The 20,704-nt window shown below is 36.9% G+C and overlaps 1 protein-coding gene across 1 annotated transcript in view; it reads right to left on the bottom strand.

Annotated features, from left to right (window-relative positions):
* The window catches only part of LOC121317178 (serologically defined colon cancer antigen 8 homolog), a 121,952-nt gene that overhangs the window by 89,519 nt on the left and 11,729 nt on the right, over positions 1–20,704 (bottom strand). The window contains exons 7-11 of the mRNA XM_041252839.1: positions 17,256–17,444; positions 14,107–14,245; positions 8,503–8,655; positions 2,762–2,896; positions 1,218–1,334 (exon numbers count right to left, since the gene is read on the bottom strand). Of these exons, the coding sequence (XP_041108773.1) occupies positions 1,218–1,334; positions 2,762–2,896; positions 8,503–8,655; positions 14,107–14,245; positions 17,256–17,444 (733 nt within the window). The remainder of the gene's footprint in view (positions 1–1,217; positions 1,335–2,761; positions 2,897–8,502; positions 8,656–14,106; positions 14,246–17,255; positions 17,445–20,704) is intronic.

Here is a 20,704-nt window from a genome sequence, read left to right as displayed (position 1 = left end):
TGCTTGAAGTGGAAAGCAATATTGTCAAGGAGTAATTGGTAACATACCATTAAAAAAAAAAATGTGTGCATGTTTTATACAGGAAAATGTGAGCTCCCAAAAAATTACAGTAATTATTAGTAAGATTTACAGGAATACATTTGTTATAACAATGTAAATAAACCTTTTGCAAATATTTGTTATAACAGTTTATTTTACTTTCACAAAAAATGGTGCAAATCTAAACATTGAAAAAGTATTTTTAGTTTCTACAGGCCAGGTGTAAATGGCATTGTGTTTTTAATTATTATTTGTCCCAGATATCAGCCAAACATTTAGAATAAACAGTTTAGTTTTTCTTCAGTGTAAGACGTGTGGCAGGGCGGAAGCACTACCTGTGTAATGTGTGGGTGTGTGTGGGGAATATTGGAGTAGCAGGGAGGGTGTTAAATTCCTCCCTGCCAGAACACACTTGGGAATGTGGCTGGGGTCATAATGGAATAATTGGTGATTAATTGGCTCCAGCCACAGGTGTATAAAAAGGGAAATCACTGGTGTTAAGTTAGTTAATGTTGGTGAGGTTAGTGTTTGTGTTGGTGATGTGTGCTGTGCTTTGCTGTGCTGTGCTTTGGTGTACTGGAGCAAATATGTACAGTCGTGTTTGTGCAAAACCTTTACTTTTGGCCACTATGCCTTTGTTTGTTGTTTGTTTTTGGTAGTTTGTAAATAAAGTGCACAATAGGGCTTAAACTGCAGCTCCTTGTGTCTGAGTCTCTCTCCCTGATGGAAACAAGCCTTGTCAGTGACGCTATTCTTTCACAATATGCTAAAGCTGGCATTGAATATGCAGTGTAGTTCTGTGATCTGTGCATGTGTAAAGCATGTCTTTATGTTTTAGGTGCATCCCTAATGCACATTCAAAAAGTTGCATTATTTTTTAATGTCACTTACACACACTAATGTGGTGGAATTTTAGTCTGGTAGTAAAGCGAAACTACCCCAGGAGGTGGATTAATTAATCCAGTGGTCACTCATACTCAAAAAGGCATTACGGTAAATGTGAACAATACAGGTTGCGAGTCTTGCTTCAGTGCACACTGAACACTGCTCTAAAGTGCCAGTTTGAAAACTATATAAATGAGTTACTGCATTTTTACAGAAACTCTGTATTCCCAATTATACGAGTTTCAACCTAGTTAGTGATAAACTTATAATACCAAAAAGCATCTAATTTATACCTGTTCTCGGAGTTCAAGATCCCTCGTGGTTTTAGTTCTGAATTCCCGGAGCTCTTTCTCTGCCTCATCCCTCTTCAATTGAGATTGGTTTAACTGATACCGCAGCTCTCCACACACCTAGATCAAATCAAATAAAGCAAACTGACTAAGCACCAGTGATAAACAATGTAATGGCAAATCCTGATTTTATTACACCAGGGTTAGGCAACTCCAGTTAAGGAGTGCTGGTGCACGATTTCACAGGTTTAATTAATTAAGTACTTTTAGGACCTGATTCATTCAATTTAAGAATATAGGGTTAAAGGACAGCGAATGTCTGTGTATGTGGCTAAGCACGAGTCCGTGAACAATCACATAAACAGACACTTACAGTCCTACAAATCTACTAGCTACTGTTTATTATTAATATACAGGCTACACATAGAGCGATATTTGTAGTCTAATAACTATCAACCTTTACCTTTATTGTCAACTTTGCAGTTGAATGGAATTTGAAAAGGTGCCACAGGTATGGCCTTTTAAATCAGGTAATATCAACTATGCTGATATTGAGAATGCAACGCAGTAAAAGCTGAACGTGGTACAACTGATGTCATGAATAGTTATCCATGATATGTCACGGACTACAGAAAGTGAAACATGCATTCTGATTTGCTGAAAGATGAAGAGCTGTCTACAACTACAGATACGGCTGGAACAAAACTGGAATGTACCTGGCCCCGGTATACTTAATTCCTTGAATGTATTGCTGATAGAAGCATATAACAGCCATTAACATCAAAATATGAGCAATAATTATCCATGCAAAGTTTCACCAGGATGCAACTTTCATTAGACCAGAACCCATACATTAGTACTGAAAGGTCATCATGACAAAGATTTCTAAAATCCTCAGTCATAACAAATGTTATGATAAAATGCAATTTGCAAAAAAAAAAAAAGTACTGTATGTAATATATACTTCTAAAACACAGGGCATCACATAGTTTAAATATACTTAATTACTGTTAAATTAATAACTTTTCAGTATTTGTGTGTTAATATAATATAGCAGACAGATGATTTGCATGGTTTGAAATTCAGCTTAGCTTTTGCAGCACAGGGGTTTTCTTCTTTAATTGTGTTTTACAGATTACATATTTCTGTACACATTTCTGGTTTCTGATACAATGCTTCAATGTGTATGAAAACACAACCAATTGAAAATTATAACTAAATATTACAGAAATACAGTTAGCTGCTGCCACCGTGTGTAAATGTATGGCATCACAATACATTGGTCATCTGTTTTCATTGATCTTCAGCAAGGTTAAATAATTATGGAGCTGGTTGACAGAGTCATGAAAAGCCAAGGCTAACTAAACTGTCAGGCTAGAGTGCCCAGTTCCAGTCTTCAATGGCCACACCAGGTTTCATTTGTTACAATGAAATAATGACCCACTTTAGGGCCTTCAGAAATATGGTTAATTGAAAAAGCTGACCGATGCTGTAGAAGTTTGGTCAAAAGTAAAGCCACAACAACAAGCACACATGTTTTTGTTTACCTCACTGATATCCAACTCCTGAGAAGTGAGCTGCCTTTGAGCTTCCTCCAGCTGATTGGCTACTGAATTCTTTTCTCTGGATAACCTCTCGAGCTGGCCTTCGAGACTGGCCACCTTTACGGAGAGTGACATCACCTGCATGAGGAAAAAACAGGTATATTGTTATTGCTGCAGTATCGCAGTGCCACCTACTGTCCTAAATGTGCCATGCCACTGTATCTAATATTGACTGCAACTACTGAGTGACCTGTCTTGAATAGTACATTTGTGGAAAAGTGCCATTGCTACTGTATACTGTATAACTCCAGTAGAGGGAAGAAAAAATCACAATTATCTAATATCTTCCATAGGAAAAAAAAAACAAAAAAACATGAGATGTTCGATAAATGTGCTCGAACTGCCCTCTCTTGGAGTTAATACAGTATAGCAATAAACATTTTCATAAGAATTTTTCCTTATATTAAAATATGGGTACAAAGCATTTTTATTCACAAAAACACACACCTCAATTCACTCAAATACAAACCACTAGCACTAAGGGCCACTCACCCACCTGTAATTGTCAAGTTCCTAAATTGGAAATAGAATTTTTGACTGCACATTTCCAGTGAAGTTAGTTTTTGTCTTGCTGATGTTTTGTTTTAGTTTTTTCTGCATTACAGTGATAATTGCTAGGGTCTGTCTTCTGTCATCTCCCCCCCCCTGCAATTGTATACAGTGCATAGATAAGATAAGGAGTATCGATCGAGGGAGAATATAGTACATTGTTTTACACAATGTTTTGATATAAAATGCTCTGTGTTGAGCACAGGCCTCGGAGCAGGGTGGGTCACCGGGTATCGCCCGACGACGCAGGTACATAAAAACACAAATTTAGAGTGCAAGCTTTTTTTCTGTCAGGCTTGTTTTGGGCTTCATTTCAAGTTCAATGTTATTTTTTGATGAAAATAAATAAGGAATGTAATGTTTCAGCACTAAGCTTGTGGGCATTTTTGGGAGCTCATCACACACTTTGCTGCTTGTAGGCTGTTCATATTAACATCCCTTAATACTATAGCAACAAATCAAAAGTTATAAAAAGATCTACCCGATTGACTTTGACAGCCTTCAGTAGGGTTTGTTGATGAAACGTGCAGGTGCTGCTAGCACTGCAGGCATGTGCAAACACTCAGAGTGTGTACCCTAGCTTAAACCTTTTATTAAAAAAATGCACCCTAGGAGCTCAATCTGGAAGTTTATGAATAAAAAAAAAAAGTTACGTGTCGCTTCTGTTAAATGTGACCTAATTAAAAAAAATATATAAAAAATGTGTTAAACTATATAAATATAAAAACAGCCAAATGCAAAAGTAGAGAAAGAAAATGTATGTATTGAAATTTGTTTTGTGTGCCTGATTACTTTGTTACTGCATTCTTTCGGCATATTGATTTTATTCAGGTCTACGAGCCTGACTTATTGAGTCCCATGTACTGTACATATATAACATGAATCATGAGCTGCACTTCTACTCAGACATGATTTGCCACTTACAACCTTTCACGGCAACAATGGAGGTGCCAAGAAAATAATTAATAAAAAAAGTGTACCGTCTATTAATACATTATTTCATTCTTTCTACATTGTGTTTAATTGTATAATAAATTAGTGTGAGTGATGTAACAACACTGTATTGAGCTTATTTTTCACAGTTAAAAAAAAAAAAAAATAAAAAAAAAAAACGACATGCGTGTATAATGGTATGTCCCATTCCCTTGGCTGCACAAATGCAGTTTGGTTTTTTGGTTTAAAAATGTCACTTTAGTTTCACCGAAAACCAACTGAATGTCAAAAACAGCTGAATGAGTTGATAAAAAACCAAACCAATCATAACTGACTTGCATCCCTGAAATAAATAAATAAATAAAATATCAACCCTGTTCTGTGCAAACCTAAATAGCTGTCTCCATGGTCCCTGTCCAGGAGGTCCCTGTTCCATCCCCTTCAGGAAACTTCTCACAACAACACCCCAAAGATGAATTATGAGACAAATCTGGCCCTGGGAAATCTGTTTAGCTGTATGTGTTTTTCTCCCTATTAATGTTTTTTCCCTCTACATTTTGTGTGACCTTCACAAAATGAATTGTTCATATTATTTACGTTGCATTAACAGCCCTAGATTACTCCCCTGGAAAAAAAGAGCAGGGAAGATTTCTTGTGGTACAATTTTATTGCTTAGTTTCGCACCCCTCACTCACTGTAACTGTCAACCAGTATTTTCACATAACAGTTTCCGAAACAGTGGAAAATGTACATCCAAAGAGAACAAAATATTTAAAACTGAGAAAAAGAAAAAATGACATTGTCTCAGTTCCTGTCTCATCATGGTACATTTTTATATGCATTTGATGACTTACATTCTGTTTTCCGTATCCTTGCATCCTGGTTTAACCATACTCATCACCATGAAACCCGCATTACGCGCTTATGTGTTACCTAGCCAGTATAAGACTCAACTACAGTTCAACAATGTGTTATAAATTAAAACCAATCAACCAACAGGGAAGAAAGGGATATTCCTGCTGTTTGCTAAGGGGGAACCATACATGTTCAGTTGAAACACTACTGTCAAGAGAAAAGCACTTTGTTAGGTTTTTTTTTTTTTTTTTTTTTTTTTAACATCAACAACAGCCAAACTACCCAAATCACGCCTCGATATGGCGCTTATGCATGACAATGAAGTGGCAACTACGCATTACCACGAAGTAATTGAAACAGAATCAGAACCAGTCTCGACTTTCATAATCCCCACTGCTGTAGTGTGTTCTTCTGAATGTGGCCTAGATCTTCCCAAGACTGTTAGACCTGGAAGCTGATTGGCTGTTTGCACTCAATCGTTTTCTAATGCTTATTATAGAGACCTTCAAAGTAATGTTTGAATTTACTTTTTACAAATTAAAAAAAAATAAAAATTATCAGGCAATGGAGACACTGTAGTTGGTTTGGTTACGAATCAATTTTGAAGAAGAACTTTCTCAGAAAAAAACTGGAGATTGTTAAAAAGGAAGGTATACACACCACAAATACCCAACCTGACACAGGAAGGAGAGGGAAGGGATCTACTCGCCACTTCCAAAATTCTAATTATTAAAGGTATCGGTGGCTTACAGGTAGCTGTCAATTTAAAAAAAAAAAAAAAATGCTGGAAATGTCTTTTGTTCAGTACAGAAAAGGGAATATGGAACAGCACTGGCTACAGCAATCTAGAATGTCTAGGGTACCACAAAACATGAATGTTCCCAAAGTCACTTGCGAGCCACTGTAACACTCAAACCTTTTGGGCAAACCCGGATTAATGTTTAACAGGATGAGCAAAAGCGTAGAGATACAATACTTCACAATGAGCAAGTAAGAAAATTGTGAGATTCTTAAACGCTTGATTGATTCTGTTGTTTACCTTGGCAAGCAAGAACTGGCTTTCAGTGGGCATGACGAAGGCACCAATTCCTCAAACAGAGGTAATTCTGTGAAAGTACGTAGCTGTAATGGCAGCTAAAATAACCAATGTCGGAAACGCAGCTCTGCTGTCTTTCAGATATGTATCAGTGGATTATATTTAGGAAGCCAAGTACGTAGCTGTAATGGCAGCTAAAATAATATATATATATATATATATATATATATATATATATATATATATATATATATATATAATATTTTTTTATATATATATATACATACACACACACACACACACGGTCATGTGATGCTTTTTAACCTATCAAAGGTTGTTATTTTTCCAAGCCGTGTTACAAGTAAGATATAAACCACAAAGAGCCGTGCGGTTCCCATGATATACACCATGCCTGGGGTGGTGATAAGGCCCAAGGCATCAGCTGAGGGCCTCTAACCACCACAGAAGTGGTATAAATTATCGGAACCGCACAGCCCGAAGTGGTTTATACCACTTATAACAATTAAAATAATTAAAACACATTTAAATTAAGACAAAATCAGAAACTTCTTTTGTGTATACATCCGCAGTGTAATATAGTCCCAAATTTAATTTAATTCATTGTTTGCTTATTAAAAGATAAATTGCACATGTTTGTTTATTGTGAATTTCTGCATGGAAAGTGCCATCTCACTAGAAACTCAAGGACTGATGATGATGGGCAGAGTTATAAATGACATTAAGGAAGGGGAGCAACTGCGATGGAGGCTAAAACCGGACCTTGAGGTGAGTTTGTGACCTGATTATATGTGTGGCACACATATTCAAGTACATTTTCATCCTTTTGGATCTCAAAATAAGTTTTTGTTAGTTGTCGGATACCCTTGCATCCAAGTCGTGCCAGATTAAGTTGATTATCGAACCAGACTTTACACATCAGACCGACTGCGGTGTCAGGGGACAGTACCTCAGTTTCCCACAGACACTTCAAATCCAGGCCGGTAATTTGGGGGTTGGTTTCTGGCCCTGTCTTTACCTGCTTTTCTAAGAGTTTTCCTGACTGACAGGAATACATGATTACTGGTTTTAAACTCGCAGTCATCAGAGATGTTTAAACTTCTACTGTTAAAATATGTATTTTATTCCAGCTCTGTTATAAAACTGGAGACTGGTCCTCAACTGAACTTCTTGCATTGGCATAAAATTCCCTTAATGTTGTTGAGATTTTTTGGACTTATTTCCATCAAATGAATGTCTATATTTTTTTTCTTTAAGTACATTAACCAGCCATGCTGTAGTTTTTTTTTTTTTTTGTGTGTGTGTTTTTCAGTATTTGTTTTCTTCTATTTCATTTAGCTGTTCCTCATCTACTGTTATGTGTCTGCTCTTGCTGGTGCATTTATTTTATTTATTTATTTATTTCAGATGGACTGCTGTCTTCACTCAGAAATATGTCATTGTACCAGTTATGGGGAGTTTCATTCCCAAATATATTAAAGGAAATAGGCCAAATGCCACTCATTATTGGCTGTGTTTTTGTAACTAATAACAAATAAAATGGCAGTTTGTCATGGAGTTTAGAATGTAGTGGTGCATAGTGATTTATTCAGTGTGAAGCAGCTCATTAGTATGCAAGTAGTGCAATAAGCTATATATACGCACAGTCATGTGATGCTTTTTAACCAATCAGAGGTTGTTATTTTTCCAAGCCACACACACACACACACACACACACACACACACAGTGGCTCGCAAAAGTATTCGCTCCCCCTTGGACATTTTATTGTGTTACAACATGGAATCAAAATGGATTTAATTAGGAGTTTTTGCCACTGATCAACACCAAAAAAGTCCATAATGTCAATGTGAAAATACATATAGAACATTTCAGTCTGAGCAAATATTTAATTTGGCTATTGTTGTACATATCACAAGTTATCACATTACTTGAACTTTTGTTGTTGTAATCATTTCAACTATAATACTATACTATTCTACTTGCAGTATTATTAAAAGCAATGCACGAAGTTACTCAAAAGCACACCTTGAACTTTGTAATTTATAGTATTTAGCTATTTAATCATCTCCCCCTCATTTCAAGTCAAGCACTAACAATGTATACTTTAACATATATATATATAACAAAAGGGTGAATTTACAAAGTTGGAATCAGTTTAAAATTCCAGTATAGTTTAGGAACACATAAAAAAAAAAAAATACACCTTACTTTGAGTGATAACATTTTATATTTTTATTATTCTAGTTACAATCAAAAATTAAAAAAAAAAAAAAAAAAAAAAAAAACACTCACAGATGCCGCTAACTCTTCTTTTTCCTTCTTCATTTCCTCTCGTGCAGTCTCCTTGGCTTTGGTAATCTTCTCTTGTTCAGCAGCCAATTCCATTTCAAGTCGATCTTTTTGCCTCAGCATCTCTTTTTTTAACTGCTCACATTGGATCAATGCCTAGAACAGAATTGTAATTCAGACAGAATTAGGGGTACTAATCAGTTTGCTTTCATGCACAGTGTATCTCTTGTCCTCCCCTTTCATTGTGATAATACTCTTCATATGAAGAAATTGTTGAAGGCTTCTCATCAAAACTTGTTATCAAGTTTATGAAACAATTAATGGTTACTTTTCTAATTAAACTTTATAGAGCAATAATAAAGTAATGTCATGAAAGGGTTATTTTACCATTTACACTACTCACCATCAAACCAGACCTACAGAAACATGAGATAGAGTTGTGTACTGAGTATAGGGACAAACTTTCACAGCATTAGGTCTCTCAACTTAAGTGAAGGGTACCATTAGATTTTTTCTAAGAAGTTTCCATAACACTAAAAATATAAAGTTTCCATCTGAAATAGTTTGTGAGTTATTGGGGCAGGTTACCCCAGTCCCTGTGTGTATTTTGTGGTATATGTGATGTGTTATTGTTTATATGTATGTATGTAGTGGTGCACGGAGTGCCGGTTATGTAGCACGGGTGATTTAAAATGGATATTTGTATTTAGTCACAGGGATTGCACAATCACTTCACTTTCAGAATAAAGGGTGTATTTCTATGTGGGCCCAAGGATGTCACAAATTAGTTCACGTGTAGACAGGGCCGGAATTCAAGTGAATGATTAATTAGCAAGTGAGCCCCGGCAAAGCTGTAAATAAAAGGAGCATGAATCACTCACTCAGGGTTGGGTGTTCAAGGCGAAAGGATGGGAAAGAGGAGAGAGTGAATTTATAACTTAAACAATATAAAACTTAAACAATGACATAGCTCAGCACGATACCAATTTGTTTAGTGTTCACTGTGTTTTGTTTTCAGTCTTTTGGCCATCGTGCCGTTTTGTTTTGAAAGTGTTTTGTTAAAAGCATCTATTTGTTTAATAAACCGTGCAGCAGTGCCCTTTACTTACAGTACTGTGTGTTTCTTCTGGGTCTGATGTCACCACAAAGCCATCCATACCACAGAAATCAATAGATGAAATAGCAACAACAGTGGCAAATTTAATAAATCATACATAATGCCGTAAACACCATGTACTTTTACTGTGGTAGCCATGAACAGCTATAAAAATAGCAAAAGTATGTTACATTATGTTTCACAATAAAATTAACATCAATGTGGTATGCAGTTTAGTTAACCTGCTGGAGGGCAATATCTGACAAGAAACTGGTTTGTCACAGATTACTACTAAAATACAGTGTTTCACCAGAAGGTGTCATACACCTGATAATACAGGAAATTAAATTAAAACTAATTAAATAAAGCACAGTACATGTAGACCAATGCAGAGGAAATTCAATGTAAAAGTCCTGATCTTAATCAAAACCTAATATTTCAAAACTGTTTGTGTCTAACGAGATAGGTTAATTACACTGTAGCTTTAAAAGAAAGGGGATGGGACTGTTTGCTAAAACTGTATTTTTAGATTTGTATTTATTAACTGTATTATTGTTAAAGTTTTTTTTTTCTTCCCAAAACTTTAACTGCTGTTGCTTCGAAGCTGTGTGACTGATCAGGTTCTGACTTGGAAGGTAACAAGCTGGATACATTGGCTGTCAGATGCTGCAAAATTTGTGCTACTGTGTCCCTGAAATTGGCGCCCTGATGCATTTTTCGATAAAACCTTTTAAAATCTTCCTCTTGGCATATATCATCAGCATCCAAACCCGCATCAAGTTTGCGAAGCAGAAGTTGCTGTGATAAATTTTAATGTCAAAATGGCTGCCACAAATCTTATCGAAACGTGCCCTTAAGTGAACTGCTGCTATTTGAACACCATTTGACCAACAAACTCCAAACTTGGTAGTTATTGTCCCAGTAACAATGGAATACAAATATGTCAAAATGGTTATGTTTTATAAAACAAGATGGCCGCCAGGTGTACGTTTACATCTGAAATTTAAAACTGTCTCAGTTGACAAACGGTTTACTTGACAAACTTCACAAGCATCATCCTTGACACTGTAGCAATTCAACTGACTTTTAAGAAACTGGTGTTAAAATGAAATGGCCATATGACTAATTTCTTCTTGAAACCTCATAAAATCTTCTTCTTTGGAACCGCTGAAGTGATTGATCTGACACTCGGCATATATTATCAAAAATGGTGTTTGTGCGTAAACCAATATGGCTATCTGAAGCATTTCTTTAAAAACCTTTCAAAATCTTTGGTCAAATGTAAAACTATCTTACAACTCCTTACAGTGCACATAGGATTATGGTTATGTCACAGGAGGCCTTGGCATGTGCCTTTTGTGCTATAAATCATTGGAAGCTTTTGCAGGTCTCAGTTGCTAGGGTGATTGGTTCTTTAATGGACCCAGATTCAGTTACAATGAGTTACAAACCAAGTCATATGAAAATGCTATAGAATGAAATACACTGCTAATAGTAATGTTGTAGGATCTTGTATCCTTTTGAATAAGTTTGTGTAAGGTCTCAAAAACAGAGTATCAAAAGGTCAGGCCAACCTGCTGAAACTTCCAAACCTCCCTGTGACGAAGTGCCCGCCCCTGTGTGTATTTTCTGTTATATGTTGCGTGTGGTGTGTTAAATGTTGGTGTATAGTCATTGGTACACGGAATATAAACGGGTCTGTGTAACACAAGTGTTTAAAATGTATATTTGTATTTAGGCACGAGGATTGCACAGCACTTCATGTGCAAGTAAAATGTAATATGTGAGCATGGGGAATTGCACTTTATTAATTCACGTGCAGTTATACTGCGACTCCAATTGAATGATTGATTAGCAATCGGGTCACGGTACAGCTGCATAAAAGCAGCATGTTTTCACGTACTTGGGGTTGTGTTCGGGAGAGGAAAAAGGGGGGTGGGGGGGCAGGGGAAGAGAGAGAGAGAGAGAGAGAGAGAGAGAGAGAGAGAGAGAGAGAGAGAGAGAGAAGCGTAATTATAAATATCAATTTTTTGTGTAGCGTTCGTCCACCCTGTTTTTGTCAGTGTCTATTCGTTTTGTTTGTCTATTTATTTTGGCCTTGCGTGCCGTTTGCTGTTTTTGTTACAAACCTTTTATTTTTAAATTTGACTTGGAGCCTTAAATTCTGATCCAGCGAGAGCAGAATAGCAAACTCTAAGGAACAGAGTTAATATGCCAGAAGCAAATCGAACATAGGATAGGTATATGGTTTGATTATAGTAAGACAAAATTAAAGTATTTAAATAAATCAGAAACCTAATTTAATAACATTAAGTAAATGTATGAGCAGTCCTAAGTTTTAATACTCAAGGTTGCATTTGCTGCCAAGCAGCTGCCTAATTAAAAATTAACCTCTTGCCTTCTGTGTATATCAACGAAGTAAAATAAAATTACAAATTTCTAGGAGAGACTGCTAAATTGAAGTATCTGAATTAGAAATAAACATTATAGAATCATTTAAAGTTAAACTGTTGAAAGAACATATTAAAAGTTTACTATAACGGAAGAGTTGATCTGTTTGACATTGACAATGTTGTAAACAAATTGTTATGACACATTTGTATACTGAGCATCAAAAGAAATGTATCACTTCTATTTGAGCATCAAAAGAAAGTTACGTAAATCACGTATATTTGGATAAAATTCACTAGATGCGATCAAAAAATGACAAACTCTGTTTTAGAGCAGGTGCAATGACTTTTCATTGTGCCGATTAACAACTGACATCACGAAAATACTGCAAAATGATATGTCAATCTTGGGCAAGTGTTGTGACTCTTGGTCTCCCACTTAGTGGCCTGTCATTGACAGTGTGTTTCTGGTTGTACCATGTTGCCAGGCTTGAAATTGCTGGCTGTGAGCATCCAAGACGGCGAGCCACAGTACGCTGCCCTAGTCCAGCCACAAAGGTGCTGCTCTCTTGACAGACATAGCATATTAGTTATTTTCTGTGATTTTCTTTATTGCTTTTATTTAAGCTTGCAATTCAACAGCTGAAATCACTCCATATCCAGTGTCCAATCAACTATCTCAGTAATTAGGCGATTAAGTGCATATGCTTCAGTCATAGTCACTCAAACGTGTCATGGTCAAGGATGAATGATCAAGTGATTAAAAAGAAACCATAAACATTTGTTCAATGTCCATCATTTATACATGATGTTGTTTTTTTTTTGAAAATAAGTGTGTTTTAATAGTGATAAGTTATTTTGATGCTCAGTACATTAAATATGTAGTGCAGACTCAGCTCATAGTGGAAAATGAAATGCCCCTCAGAAAGACTATTGTTACCTAAGTATTGTCGGTAACAATATTCTTCCTTCTAGTCAACAATTTTCCACGATAGCCCTCCTCTCTAGTTCATTCACACATACATACATATATATATATATATATATATATATATATATATATATATATATATATATATATATATATATATATATAGTAAACATGGACTGGAGAGGAGGGCTATCGTGGAAAATAACACAGTTATCCCCAGCAGTGAAGGTTCAATTGCATTCAAACACTTCCTTGATGAACGGATTGTGAAACAGAAACAGATATCCTTCTGAGACTTGCTGAACTTGTACTCGCTTTGTTTTTCTTTTTATGGAAATATGTACACTCAAGTAAGGGAACTAAATCATGGGAACTAAAATCAGACCATCATATGTCTGCCTTTTTGTGGGATCAGTAGAAAACAGAATTTTACAGCAACACAATGGAAACACACCTAAGCTGTATCTCAGATACACTGATGACATTTTTGGAACTTCAACTAACTCTTGTGAAGATTTAAAACAGTTCATTGTGTTTTAAATGGCTAAAGCCAGAATAAAGAAAAGAAATCACTGATCTACTGCATTTTCATAGCACACAAGTGACGAATGTGGACAACATATACCGTGTGACTGGTTTTCCACACCCGGATTACATAGCAAGATCTGTGCCATCTTAAGACTTTATAAACTGTTATGCTTTTGATTATCTTTGGACTTCAGTGTATTATTAAATTCAATGCTCCGAGTTCATGTCATTTTTCAAGTACAAAATTAACAGAACTGTATAATACTCTGATGAATCATCATAGTTGTACTGTAAGTGCACACCTACTGTACCGGTAGTATAAATACAGATGGCTATCAATTGACATCAGAACATAACTCTAAACCATGTGCAGTTTACCTGCGGTCTGACAAAATGCTCGATTGTCTTTAAAGCTAGTCTAAGTCCACAGCACTCCCTGCTGCTTTATTTAATGCGGTTTCTGCTTTCTTTTGCCAAGTGGTGTCAGGAATAACAAACTGCAGCTGATTCAATGCTGGTCAAAAAAAAAAAAAACAGGTTTCCAAAGCTGCGGCATTTTTACATTATTGCACTGCGACAGCCTCGTGACAGGCAAATAGCTGGCCATGGCTACCACTGTAAATATTAGTGTTAAACTCTAGACGAATGTCAGAAAACCTCACCTGTGTTTTTTCCAGGTTGGCTTCTTCTGCCATCTCCACAGCCTGTTTGACCTGCCGATATGCATTGGATTCTCTTTGCTCCATTTCACCCTGATTGTTCCTCTGGCAGGATAATACGGCCATCAGTTCATCTCTTTCTCTAGATTTAATAAGCGGATAATGTTAAGAGCAAAGGTGCGGAGGTACTGTATCATTTATGTGTTACAGGTAATGGCTTCAAATGCATTGTGAAGTCTTCCAAAAAACAATGAACCTTATAATGACACCAGTACCATAAATAAGAAATGCTTTAAATAACACTTCATAAAATCTTATCCTTGTTTCCAATGTGTATATATATATTTTTCTTGCTGGTTTCTGTATTTGTACTATTCGTGTCCCTTACTATATGCAGGAAAGAGACACCCACATTACTGCACAGTTTCCCACAGTTTGTACAGCATGAAACGTGTAAGGTGGGGTGCTACTTCCTGTACAACGGGAAATTAACTTGTAGTAAGAAATAAAGGGTCCATCTGAGTCAAATTAAAATCAAACAAAACAATGCACATAAAAATAAAGGGATAGCTGTGGGGATATTATTATGGTAATAAGAGGTGCTCCTTTTATTGCATCTTTGATTAACTTCTTATCTCTTCCAAGTTATCTGTACTGGGATAAAGAAGCAGCAGGTGTCCAGTGTGCCTGCTCTGCTCCTACTTTTTTATTGTAGCCTATATTGTGATGAAATGATTACACAACAGATCAAGAAGCGGATGACTGACGGCACACGTTTTGGAGGACACTTGTGTCCGTCTTTATCTCTCCTGAGTAAGTGCGGGGAGGCAGCGGTGAGCCAGGTTGAAATAAGAAAAGAATTGGACTTTCCAAATTGGGGAGAAAACGAGAAAAAATAATTGGCAATTCCAAATTAAAAAAAAAAAAAAATACAATAAATCAGTCTGCTCCGCCAATCAGAATGTCAGATTACAGATTACAGAATATTATTGTGTTGTTATCCTAAATCCAATCATGTTATTTACAAATAATGTGTTTCATGAGTTTAAATTAGGACATTAGGTAACAAGTATTCTTGAGGGATTCTGTCATTGCCACAGTTTTACAGCTGGATGACTATTATTTCTAACACTCAGAGATGTCACTAGGTCACATTACATGAGTGCTTGACTTTTCGCGAGACATTTGTGTTTCGTGAAATAAACGTGGACATTGTGCCTTTTTGTGTTTATGTGTAAAGCCTCTTACTTCCTTTGTAATGCCGACTTTTCCCAGAACACTATGTAAATAAGGGAGAGGGGGAGGTGGGCAGATTTAAATTATTCATGATGATGGCCCACTTATATTATTGTGCTATTAAATGTGAAAGTCCCTAAAATACTGTTTACATGAGCAGAGCAAAGTTTCAAGAGAAAGAATCCATGTGTCATCATGTTTGATGTAAATCGATATTAAAGATCTGATTTGCCGATGGTTAGTGCCTGCTTTTTCAATACTTCGTTTTAGTGTTGTCGCCGACACTGCTTTTCACACATCATCTGTAGGGGGTGGTGGTGGTTATTTCTTTAATAATAATAAACTGGGCCAAATCTGCGTGGTGGTTGAACAGACTTTTGGGCTATTGCAAGAGAGGGGGTGGATACTACTGAAGCGTAATGAAGTGAACCAAAAGCTTCTTCCCCAAATTATTACAGCCTGCTGTATCCTGCACAATATGTGCCAGGCCCATAAGGAGGTGTTCAGGCAAGCAGAAGAACAGCTACCTCGGCCTCCAGCAAAAATTGTACAACAGCGATATGAAGAGGGTGCTGCTATCAGAGATGCATGGCCATCTTTATTTTTGTAACTCGATGGTGTAATCCTATTTTATATCACATTTTTGTTTCATTAGCTTATTTTGTATCTCTATACCAAACATAGCATCATCATTTGTGCTGTACTTGAATGACTGCATCTGCTAAATAAAAGAACTGGAACATTGAATATTGTCCACACTACATTTCATTCTGGGAGTGGGTTAAACAATGTTTGTGCTGTGCATTGTATCAAGCTGCCTCATCATAGGAGGGACACAGGTTTTGCTCAGACATAACTAGGATAAACTGCATTGGCATAAAATTATACACATTTAAACATAGTAATTTACAATAAAGTCATTTTGACAGATGTTTGGAAAGCTATTTGCAAGTGTATTCTGAAGTACTGTACCGTAGCTGTAACCACCTGAATTCACAAACTCACGATGCAGTTTATCAAACATTTTTAGTAATAGTTTTAAACAGAAACTTGGTAAATACAATCTGTATGATACTTTACAAACACATTTAGATCCGTGTATGATTAGCATTATGCAAAGTTCTAGGGAAGACAGAGAAAAAAGTGGGGTTATCTGCAACATCAATCTGATAAGGGAAATACTGCAAACAAAACATGTACTTTCCCGCTGCACCTTTGGACCAAGGTAACTTATTCCCATGTAACTTTTATAGTGGCTTTAGGAAAGGACTTGAACAAGCTAATTAACATTTTTATGAGAAACTTGTGTTACATGTGTAAGTGGGGGTTGATTTCACGAACATTTGCTGGAATCTTAAAAGAAATTGAGACTTTCACAGTAAAATACTGACAATGTTTGGGAAATTTTAACGACCTTTCCTTGCAAAGTTTCACGTGCATTGTCCATTCATTGCTCTAGGCTCAAAACAAGACAGCATTGCACCAAATGTGCTTCAACTTAAATCTTTAAATGTAAATATTAGATTATTTTTTAAATGTGGATGGTGCCACCCAACCACGCTGCAAACAAAACAAACTTACGGCTTCTTGCTGTCATGAAAATACATAAAAAATAGGCTCTCTCTGTGTGTGTGTGTGTGTGTGTGTGTGTGTGTGTGTGTGTGTGTGTGTGTGTGTGTGTTCACAATCATTGTGAGTGTGTTCTGGGTTATGCTGCTCCAATACCGAGTCATCGAAGTGCTGGTCCTTAAGTGGCTCACCTTAATTGTCTCTGGTCAAAGGACTTTTTAATTTGTCACATGTACTTTCTCATCCTGGCACTTTAGCCTCTGCCTTAGCTTGGCCTGCAAGATCCCAGCCTTGGCCTGAGCCACTGGGATCTACAGTAATAGGCGATTTCCTTATGATGAACTCACCTTGTTAATCTTTCTATTGCTTGCATATGTACATTTGTATGGGTCTGTGCCAAAACAGCTTCATGTTGGGCACACTTCAAACACAAGCCACCGACACGGTTCCCACTGGACATGTCTGCCACTGACTCCTGATGCCTTAGTCGTCCTTTCATTTCTTCACAGTCAGTCTGTGAAACTGCCAAATCTTTTCTAAAAGCCAGCACAAAAAAAAAAAAAAACAACCATTCATTTAAAAAAAATGAATAAAAAATAACACACATTCAATTAATGTACACAAGTCTGTAAGGTCCATGAGGAAGTCTTAAAAATTTGCAACATTTTACAACTTCTCCCATCTCTAACACACAAAATATTAAAGCGCTACTCTACAACACTGTTACAAACTACCTCCTAAGACCATCTTAGCTGGTCTGGATCCAACTATTCCAGATATCATGAAACATTTATCATGCTATAATTAATCAGTCATAAAAAAATACCCAAATGCAGACATTTATAATTACATTGATGGCCAAATTGGAGAATTTAAGTAAAATAAAATAGGACTAAAAAAAAAACTTAAAAAAAAAAAAAAAAAAAAAAAAACTGCAATGCATGTACATGTATGCAATTCACTAGACATGCATGAGAGTTATGTGCATTTTTTCAGCAACAATAATGAGAAAGCAAGTGCGATTTTTTTAAAAGTGATTCTCAGGATTAGTGACAGAGGGTGGCTGTGAAACTGGGTTGTCCCTCAATGCAGAGGCTGCATTTCTACCAGTGTCCAGGAACATATTCTCCTAAGTCTTCTTGGAATAGCAAAGTTTATAAAACAAAATAATTATAAGAGTCAAATCCCCTGAAGTTTGTCCCTCAATGCAGAGGCTGCATTTCTACCAGTGTCCAGGAACATATTCTCCTAAGTCTTCTTGGAATAGCAAAGTTTATAAAACAAAATACCACTGTAACTGGGTCATGACAGACAAGCAACAACAGTGGCCCTACTAACGTTACTTGAGATTTCAAATTTAACAAACGTCCCCGCACTCCTATAGCTGGCAGTGTAAACACAGGTGTGTTGCTAGAAGCATTGAAATAGTAAATTTTCATCATAGAAGATCTGTAAGTTAGTTAAACATGAGTACAGGTATTGTATTAAGATGTCTTAAAAGTGTTAGAGAACACCTGGCAGTATTTACAATAAAAGCATCACCTTTGCTGTGTTCGAAATATATTTTTCAACGTTTGTTTTGATGTGTTTTTAGCAGTTGGAAATACTTTTTATATACTTGTACTTGACTAATTACCAGGAGAAAGGGGATTTCTCTTCTGAGAGTGTATCCAGTTCAAGCTTCCTCCCTCAAAAATACTGGAGATCTAATACTATACTGTTGCAGGATGAACTGTGATCCAGATAGACTATGACGCTCATTAGAAATGAAATTCTACAGACACCTTCTACTAAGGAGGACTCAAGCACAATTTTACCAACTACATCCATTAAGGCTACTAGGGGGTAGCTTTTTCTTTGAGTTTGTAAGTGAAGATACAACAGATACAACCATGGACACACTTTGGATCTGCTCATCACCAGGGGTCTTGATATTTCCAATCTATGTCTCAGATTTCTCTCTCTCTCTGACCATGTCTTAATCACTGCCAATATTAATCTTCCTACACCTTCAGCTACTAGTGATACTGTTATTTCCTTCCGTGCCAAAAATCTGTTAAATCCTATAATACTCTCAGGAATGTGTCTCTTCTTCCCCTCTGACTGGTACTCTCCTGTCTTCAGTTGATGATACAGTGGCTCTCTACAACGCCACCCTTACTCAGATAAGACACAGTTGCCCCACTTACAACCAGAACAGTGAAGAAACAGTGCAACTGATCTTCTGCTTAATGCTAATGTTGCTCCTCCATCTGTCGTTGTCCTCCTTGACCTAACTGCTGCTTTTGATACCACAGATCATAGCATTCTTCTTGACTGCCTTCAGAAGTATGCTGGGATCTCTGGAACCTCTGTCCTGGCTATCCTCTTACCTATCTGGACACATGCAGTCTGTCTTTTATGATGGAAGTAGTAGTGACAGAAACCCGGTCACCTGTGGTGTCCCTCAAGGGCCTGTTCTTGGCCCTCTTCTTTTCAACATCTACATGCTTCCCTTGGGTCACCTCATCCGCCAACATAGCCTCATGTTTTACTCCTATGCAGATGACAACCAGCTCTACCTAAAACTAGACCCTGGATGTCCCTCTGCCATGGTCTGGCTCTCAGCTTGCATCCAAGACATCGAGGCCTGGATGTCTCCTAATTTTCTTCAGCTCAATACCAACAAATCTGAACAACTTCTAGTAGGATTGAAAACTTAGCTCAAGAATCTCAATAATGCTGTCTTGAACCTCGGAAATTATCTGCTGCTGCCTTCCCCCACTGTACGAAGCCTTGGTGTACTTCTGGATAGTAACCTCTCCTTTAATGCCCAAATCTCCTCTGTAGTCATATCCTCATATCCTCCTACCACCTCTGAAACATCTCAAAAGGTCCGCCCCTACCTTTCCCACCCGGATGCAGAGATACACTGTCATGCATTCATCTCCCCTCGACGCGACTACTGCAACGCTCTCTATAGTGGTCTTCCGTCACATTCCATAAACCGATTGCAGCTGGTTCAAAAATGCCGCTTCTAGGATCCTTACCAGATGTAAAAAACATGATATCATTACCTTGTCTTTTCCAGCTACATTAGCTACCTGTAAAGTTCAGGATTACTTTCAAAGATCTCCTGCTTGCAAAAGTGCACCACACTCAGAGAGTGCTTTTTCAGCTTTGTGGCCCTGAATCTCGCTTCCAGCTTCAGTGCGTGTACCTCCCACAGTCGCTCACTTCAAATCAACTCTCAAAACCCACTTGTTCTCTCTTGCTTTCAATGCCCTTTAAGGCTAATTTATCTGTTCTTAGCGGTTGTCTAAATTGCTATTTTGTTATTTTTGGCATTATCGAAAGTTGTCAGTGGTGTTCCACAAGGCTCCATTCTAGGTCCCTTGTTGTTTTCATAATATATGCTACAGTTAGGTGAAATTACCCACAAACACGTAGTGATCTTACATTGCTATACTAATGCCCAGCTATATTTGTCCGTAAAGCCAGGAATTCAACATGTTATTAGCTACTTGCTTTACAGACATCAAGCATTGGATGTCACAGAATTTTCTAATGTTGAATTCAGATAAAACAGAGGTATGCTAGTGGGCTCACAGAACCAACTAAAAGAGAATATGAGACTACATATGCTTGACCCTTGCAGTCTCTCATCAAAACTTAAACTTGAAATTAAGAGTTTGGGGGTCATCTTTGATCTTGAGTTCTCATTTGAGACTCATATTAGGTGAGTTACTAAAGTATCTTTTTATCATTTGAGAAATATAACCAAACTTAGACCAATTATTTATGTATCTGATGCCAA

This window comes from Polyodon spathula, chromosome 6 (genome assembly GCF_017654505.1).
Source record: "Polyodon spathula isolate WHYD16114869_AA chromosome 6, ASM1765450v1, whole genome shotgun sequence".
NCBI classification, from domain to species: Eukaryota; Metazoa; Chordata; class Actinopteri; order Acipenseriformes; family Polyodontidae; genus Polyodon; species Polyodon spathula.
Note: the sequence above shows the minus strand (reverse complement) of the source record. Positions and strands in the feature narration are given on the sequence as shown.